Source organism: Fulmarus glacialis, unplaced genomic scaffold, assembly GCF_000690835.1.
Source record: "Fulmarus glacialis isolate BGI_N327 unplaced genomic scaffold, ASM69083v1 scaffold48099, whole genome shotgun sequence".
NCBI classification, from domain to species: Eukaryota; Metazoa; Chordata; class Aves; order Procellariiformes; family Procellariidae; genus Fulmarus; species Fulmarus glacialis.
Window position 1 is genome coordinate 6,465 of NW_009236123.1, and position 8,524 is coordinate 14,988.

At 40.9% G+C, this 8,524-nt stretch overlaps 1 protein-coding gene across 1 annotated transcript; it reads right to left on the bottom strand.

The window, feature by feature from the left end:
- Positions 1 to 302: 302 nt before the first annotated feature.
- On the bottom strand, positions 303 to 8,510 carry SOX30 (SRY (sex determining region Y)-box 30; the record flags this gene model as incomplete). The annotated part of the gene is made up of 5 exons (XM_009586255.1): positions 303 to 675; positions 2,684 to 3,176; positions 5,129 to 5,299; positions 6,660 to 6,899; positions 8,129 to 8,510. Coding segments are annotated over 5 exons (1,659 nt in total), but the record flags the coding sequence as incomplete, so codon positions are not given.
- Positions 8,511 to 8,524: the final 14 nt, after the last annotated feature.

The following is an 8,524-nucleotide window of genomic DNA, read 5'->3' on the forward strand; positions in this document are numbered from 1 at the left end:
CTCCTCAGGAAAGCACATTATCACATGCTTAGAGCTGAATTCCTGTGTAAGTGTTTTCCTGAGCCAGAGCCCAAACGATGCCCTGAAGAAGGAGGTGAAACTCCAGAGGCTTTTGACCTCCCCAGATCTGTATGTGATCTCTCAAAATACAAACAGATCATCAGACTCTTCAAAACGACCTGTACAGCTTGCTCAAGCTACATGGGTTTTCCATTGAACACACTGACTGAAAAGACAGTGTGGAGGAAAATCTTTATTTCCCATTCTATAATATTTCTCTGGATTATAATTTGTTTTAAAAATTACAATTCTCGCAACAACTTTACTTCTTCTTCCTCATCACTGTCAGTTACATTAACTAGGTGGATGCTGGAGGGAGTAGATGGGGTGGCTGACAAAACCTCCTCCAATGCTCCCACATCCAGCTGTGGTAGGGGGCTTAAATACCGCTCCTCGTTGCAGCTGTTGTGACAGGACACTACTTCAAGGCTCTCACAGCTGCGGTGGTCCTCACGTATACTTTCTTCTGGGTATTCCTTGAAAGGATAGTCTCCATTCAGAGCTGAAAACATCACCTCCTGTCTTTGGTACCTGTCTTCATAAAAGCCAAGGCATTCAGGCACTGATCTGGAGAAATTCCCACAGCCAAATGGAGGTCGGCTGAATGGACATGTGCTGCAATGAAAAGGATTGAAAGTTGCCTTTCAGAAATGCAGATTGCCTGGACTTCCATTCAGCTAAGAAAAACAGAATGACACTAACGTTCTATGCTAGTCAGCTTATCCTGTTGAAATATTCAAAACACACATACTTTAAAACCGTGCCTAATTTAAACACTAGGGCCATAACAAGCGTCGTGCACAGATTCCATATCTGTGCATATGCACCTCTTCATGCTAGATACTCGCATGACATTGCTCTGAAAACAAACACAAACCCCACTGTATTTATCAATGAAATAATATCATGGATAAACCAGCATCCGATAAGCCTGCGGTATATTAACTGACATACTCAGAATAGTAAAACAAAGCATCAAAAGTCAGTTTGTGTTATTTCTGTATGCCAAAGTTTGTGACAGAGCTGGGGTAAAATGCTCTTGTTTATTCTTTGAGTGAACTCTTGCATCTGTTACATTGCTATTAAACAGGAGGACTGACAGAATCCTTACGCCCAATATGTGGTGGTCAAAGTTACTATTTAAAGAATGTACAGTGATTAATTTTTAAAAAGCAACTACATAGTAAATTGCAGAAAGTTACTATGTCAAATGTAACTGTATTCCTCTGCTGTCAGAAGTTTGAATTCTCACTCTGATGCAGAATGACACAGGTACTGTAATTTACACAGTGTCACAGAAATTCCCTATGTTGTTAAGAAAACAAAGTATTTGAAGAAGTAATAGAGCTCTACAGTGCAGACATTATAAAGACATTGATACCTTGAGGTTTCAAGGAGACTATTCATCTTCCAAATCTAACATTTAAATTTTTAGTGCGTAAATCTGCATACAGTATATTTGCACTGTCAATGCTACTCAGAAATTATGCTTCTTGTATGCAAGAAATGAGTTTATAAGAATGTGAACTTATAAATCATTTTATCAGAAAGATCCTGGCATTAGCAAAGCTGGCAGCCTTCAGAAGCCCATTAATGTGTGAACTCAGAACAGTCTTTTATGGTACAAGAACACTCCTCTCCCTCAGAGGCCTCACAAAACTGTCTAAGTTCAGAAACCAAGGGCTAAGCAAAGTTCATCTTTAGCAATTTTGGGAATATGTGCCCTGTGTTTCTTTAAAGGACTTAAAAAATAGAAATATCTTGTATTGCACTTATCAGCTCATTAAGTTCTTTTGAGTTTGATGGGTCATCATCAGCCCTAATTTATGACCAGGTAGTCTAATTGCCGTAGGAACGTATTGGTTGTCACTATTAATAGGAATGAGCAGTGTATAAACAGGCAGAATTTAATATTAATAGTCATAATAATTTGTTATGTTTGATATTGCACAGTCATGAAAGAAAAATGATGCCTTACAACGAGTAAGCATCAGCAGGCCATCAGACTTCTTGCGTTTGAGCAGCACACCTGCTGCTGGGAGGGCACTGGTGGTTCCTGTGCATGCTTAGCTTAGGAAATACCCACGGGATATTACATGTGTTAACTTGTAAATTCTTTGGTTAGGTGATCTCTGATTGACTGCCCAGAGACTGCAAAGGAAAAACTAGGAATTACTACTTAAATAAGTATTCTGAAGACATTTCTCACCAGACTGGATTTCAGAAATATTGACAGCTATGACAGCTGCAATCATAGCAGCCAGGAGACATCTCACACACCTACTTTAATTCTATCCTATCATTTTCAAAATATATTTACACTATCTCTACCTAATGCTTTTCTGTAGACATCAACTGCACTTAGATGCATAAAGTGGAGAGAAGGTAATTCTATTTACTGTGGCCTTGGGAGTGCCAATTACTGCAATAGTACTACGGAGCCTTCAATAACTGGGCATATATTACGAGCAGCCTCAGGCCAGCAGGTCCCACCACACAGGAGCTACAGGAACGTAAGTGCACCTTTCCTTCTGAATGCTCCATCTTCTTTCTGTAAGTCAAAAGGCTCTCTCTGCCTTTTAGCATTTGTTCTTACTGGTATTGAAATGAAAGGTTTAATTACCTTGAGGGGAAATAGTGAGGTCCGGGTGCAAAGTAAGGGTGGTGAAATGAAAACCGAGGAGGTATTCCAAACAGACTGGCTGGCTGACCAATGGGAGGAGACTCATAGAGATGTGAGTGAAGAAAAGGGGTAGCTTGGGGAAGAGATATACCTCTGGGAAAAATAGAAAGCCCTGGGTACTCCTTTGGGGGCTCACTATTAGAGACAGAAAATCTGCCATTACTGGTGGTTATGTTACTTGGGTTTCTGCTGAAGCTCTCAATGAAAACTGGTGTAGGTCTCTTCAGAGAGCAATTGAGCCCAGATGATACATCAAGAGCTTCTGTCTGAGCAGATTCAGCAAAGTGCTGTGGTGAAATCACAGGGCGCAGGGGCAGGGTTGGAGCTGGAACAGCCACTGATGCGGTGCTTGCATTAGTAGTCTGGAAAAGAGTAATTGGACCAGCATGTTGAATGGAAGGAGCCGGCAGACGGATGGCAGAAGGAGACTCACCTTTAGGAAACAGAAGAGTTATTTATCAGACATGAATAGAGGAAGAATTTTCATAAACAGCAGTGTAGCAAACCACAGCCAAAGCCAGAACCATTTCTCCCAAAACACTTTCTAGCATTACTTCCCTGCAACTCACAGTCATACACCATTTGGCCTACATATGTTCTGACAGATGGGTTTGGAGCCCACACATTCAAGCTTCCTTCTACAGAATCGCAAGAGTGAAAGAAAAAGGAATTGGCTAGTGAGTGTTGAGGCTGTGAGGCTGGTGAGGGCTGTGTCTTGTCCTGATATGGCCACAGGTTGGAGCGTGCATTTAGTGCCTGAAGCTCAGAAGACCTCCCAAGTCTACTAGTTGAGTTGGAGTGAACCAAATTCTTAACAAATCTGTGTGGTGCCAAAGCAGCAGTGAGGAGCAGAAGCAACAGTTAAAAAATCCTACTCTCCAATATGTTTTCTTATTTGTTTCACCAGTGAATGTACCCACTAGCCAATTTAACTTTGAAACGTTTTACAGAACATACACTTGAATGTACACTTTCAAGTCACACGTCATGTCAACAGGGCTGCCTTTATACCGAAAGATTTCAAAACACATTGCATAAGTATTTTCAACCCCCACTACCTAATCTAAGAATCTAAATTTCAAGTCAACGGGACTTAAATGCATCTAGATTTTTACAGTTTGTATTTAAGAATCATTTCAACCACAATGGGATAGTAAACTCTGGAATGAAACATAGTAGCATCTGAGAACAACATAACATTATAAAATATACTAGGGTAAGAAAACAAAGAATATTTTATTCAGTCAAATTTACAGAAGGATTTGAGAAAGGATCACATCACTAACTCAGAACTTCACCAGAACAAAGCTGAGTGTTCTCTTTTACATTTCCAAATATTACCACACAGCACAAACAGGCATTTCATTTTCTTGTCTCATTATAAAGAGAGCAGCCCTTGTCAGTACACTTAAAGAGAAAAATGCGATTGCCTGGACCTAAGCTATTTGTTGTTGAAATCCACTATCCATGCACTGACAGAGCCAGAGCTCTTTCACTACAAAATATGCAGGTCAGCTATTATACTTGACTGTGGGCTCTCATACTACACCCTATTTCACTGCCCATGTTGACTTCTTGTAAAAAGGAGGATCCTTCCAGGTCAGTTGCAACTTTTTAATGCATTCCTTCTGTAACTATATTTTTGTTCATATAAAAGCTGAGCTATGTACGCTCAAACTGTGGACATGTGCAAGTTCATAACAACTACATATAGAACTATTCCAGGTGTGCATAGATACCTAAGTAACTGTTCATGGAAAATGTGCAAATGAAAAATTTCTTTTTCAGATTTAGTGACTGCTTTAATACTGCAGCACACACCTTACTAACACCCTACTAAATTCCTTTTTGATGACCTTGTTGACAATTCTGTCTGCTGTTGCTTGTAAGCAGTCTAAGCTGCTGAGCATTTGCTCTAGAGCAATGGTGCCTTCCCTACCAAGGAACACTAACATCAGGGTGGAGGTGCCATGGAGCAAGCTAACAAGCTCTTTCAGGCTTAGCAGGGCGGAGTTGAGCACTAGTGCAGTTAGAGCTGGTGAGATAAGACATATGTGAGGTGGAGACAGAACAAGAAAAAGAAACAGCAAGGGTTGAGTAATAGAGATCCAAAAAGACCAAGAGGTAGCAGGAGGTAACCAGGAGCTACAAAGACAATAGCAGGGATCTGTGGGCAATGAAGAAGCCAGAAGAATTTAAGAGGCTGACGAAACAATAGGTAGAGACTAGGAGGCAGAGGTGCAGTACAGAGGAGGACTGATAGCAACAGTGGTATCAAGAAAGACTGAGAAATTGTTCTAATTGTATCTACACTACCATATGTATAGCTTTTACTACAATAAGTAAATTCTGAATTTTTAAAATCATTCACTACTGAAAACTCACAGACTGGATGTCCAATACTGTTCTTAACATTGGGGATGACAACAGAGTAAGCAGGTGACTGGAAGGGACAAATGCCAGCTGGGTTTGTAGCGATGATACTCTGAGAAGCGCCGGAAAACACAGCGGAGACAGGCAGCTTCCTTTTGCTTGGTCGTGGTTGATAAACCCAACCTGTCAGAGATGAAAAAAGATGCAGACATCCAATTTTTGGGATGGTCTCATTCTTTATGTAAAGCTATGATATCTGTAATTTTGAAATATCTAAAAAAAATGAGCCCCAAAACTGCTCCTACAGTCAATGGCAATACTCCATTTGTTTCAGTGAGCTAGCAAACGGGGCATTTTATCAGAGGTGGACATAAAATGGACATATTTGGGCATTGTTTTATGTTACTAAATAGTAACTGTTTGTGAGACAAAGAAATACAGAACAGTGGGGAGTTACGTGGCACAGCTGAGGAAAGCATGTTAAGGAGAACATGACACTGTACCATGGCTTTCAGTGCGGAAGAAAACCATGACTGTATTCAAAATGTGGATCCTTCCTGATTGTTTCCTTAACCCCTTAAGTCTCACATATACCTGCAGGTTACAAGAGACAATGGAAAATATGACCCACTAGGAATCCTGTACAGATTTTGGAGGAGTACATTTGCCTTTGACTTACAACATTAACCAAACACTAGCAGATGTATAAATAATTATGAATTTACACTGAGCAGCTCGGTTTCTTACACAGGCTACCTCTTAATGCAACTTTAAAGAAGCCCTTTTTTTTTTTTTTGAAGGGTGCAAGGAGAGAGGGAGAGTGCTGCTCCTATCTTTTGCTTGTTTATGACAAATTAGTCAGATCTTGTCTACCAGGATTAGCCATAATCATGAACTAGCAGGATTGTGACAACAGAGAGAGAAAGGATCACGACACCTGGTATCTCAACAGCTTTTAAAAAGTGTGTTCAAAGTACTTGTGCTCTGTTTTATTGAACTGCAGTGTTACGGAGAATTGAATTTGTTAAGGGTACAAATTTTTAACCCTTTTGACAAAACGCTGAGAAACGACATCTTCCACACTGTTATTTGGGAATCCCAAGTCTACATGTTGAAGAATCCCACAGAATACAATGCCGTTTGTTCTTCCTGTGGCATTTCCCTTTCCTGCTTTTAAGGAATGGATGCATGTGTCACCACAGGCCACCTGCGCAGCTCTTTCTGGAGCGTATAAAATGATGCAGCAGGTCATGTTCACAACAAACTCGCTATCTGGCCATTAGACTACGAAAGCATTCAGAAGAGCTGCTGTAGCTGTGGTGATCTAAGACCATAAGGAATGTTAGAGGCTATGAAGGATGAAACAACATTTTCGATGCTTTAAAAAATCAATATGCTTTCAGGCACTAGAAAGCTGACAGAAGGAATGTGTGCTTGAAATTTTTGTAATTTTTTCTAACTATTACTTGCTCTAGTGAAAGAGATCCATTTTTCAAAAAATCTTGCACTTCTAAAGCATTCAGGTAAATAAGTACATATTTACCAGGAAATTCCTCTCTGTGCCTTTGTTTTATTTTCTGAGCTTCATCATAATAGGGCTGCTTCTGCTCTTCAGTCAGTTTGCTCCACTCCAATCCAAGTTGAACACTGATTTCTGCATTGTTGGCAGCTGGGTTAGCTTTTGCTAGGGCGGGACGATGAATCCTAGCCCACACCATAAATGCGTTCATTGGACGCTTTACATGGCCACTTTTGTCCCTGCTAAATGGAGTATCTGGCATACCTATGCAACAAAATGAGGAAAGATGATCATCTTCCAGGCAGTATATGCAATACAGGTTACATTCAACAGTATGTCAAGAGAATATTTGGCAACTGTCAAAAGAATCACTGGAGCTTTGGAACACATGAAACTCGATGCACATTTGGAGAGCAGTTCCTAGAAAAATAACTAAGGCTAAGGGAATATGCTCCACTAACCTTCACTGAACCACTGGATAAGGAATCATTTACCTGGCTTTTGCTACATAATATTTAAAAAAAGAAAAAAACATATGGGACTGCTAACACAGTGGTTTGGATTTCATTTGGCTAGATTGTTTTCTTACGAATTTATAAACTTATGAATTTATAAACTAAACATTGTATAGCATAGACCGTATCATTACAAATTTGTCGTCACCACCAGAACTATGTATCCAAAGTCCTAATGATGCAGGGACCAGATCTTACAATGGTATGGCAGTTTAGTTCCACACCTGTGCAATCCCTGGCTTCTCAGCTGAGGTCGTTGCTGTTATGGGTTTCTGGTTGGGTTTTTTTTCCCCTCTCTCACTCTTTTCTCAGATTTACACTCATTTTGCTGGAGGAACCTGTGTTACCAAATGACTGTTACATGACACCCAGCTTTGGCTCTTTGTAAACACAGACTGCATTTAAATTGAGCTGTTGGCATGATGAACCCCCAGACCCCTCACAACTGATCCCTGAGCAAGCAACTTCCTCTCTGAAAAAGGCTTAGAAATGAACTCTTACATTATCAATAAAGGGCAAAAGTTTTCTAAAGACCTCACTTCAATTCAATAATTTTGAAAGCCTAGATATCTTTCAAAAAAAGCTTCTAATGCAGATGTTTCAAAATGTTCCTCATCTAACATGTCCAGATTTTCTCAGAGGTATATGAATGCTTCACAGCTTTAAAAATCAAGCAGATTTCTGACCTTAAACTTGCAATCACAACCCAATGCAATTCTGAACAGTTGTAAGGGGTTTAATGTAGTCAGGGAGCAAGTGGACAAAACTGCGTTGATTTTAACAAACCACTAGAGAACTCTGTGCTCCCGTACATTTACATCTTAAGCTGAAGAAGAGAGTTGTACAAACTCCAGTCTATCCAAAGGGATCGTTCTCTAACATGACCTTTCCGCTTGTGTTCTCTCATCTGATAACCTGTCACCTGTGTGCCACTTACTGAACCTTGCGTATCTCAGGTATCTCTTAACATCATAATACCTGAATCAGAGGGCAGTACTGTGAGGGGAACATTTTTAGTTTCAATCTTTACTGAAGGCTCCAGTAAAGACTGCATTTTAAGCGGCACTTGTTTCACCGGCACTTTAGTCACATGGATCAGCTCTGTCGGCAGAGGGCCTTGGATCTGTATGCGGGTCCCTGGAGGTAAGGGGTGAAACACAACTGGGATCTTCAGATCTTCGGGGAGGATCCCAAACCCCTCACACAGCTGCGCCTTGCGGTCATCGGTGCTGGCATGAGCAGGCCCACACAGGGAGCCAGCGGGGGCATCGTCCTTTTCCATCTTCACCCTGCAGGCCTCAAAGGCGACGTCGGGCGGCTCCACTTTGACAGCGGCTCCTCTCCAGGGCTCCTTCCCATTCCCCTTCTCCTCCG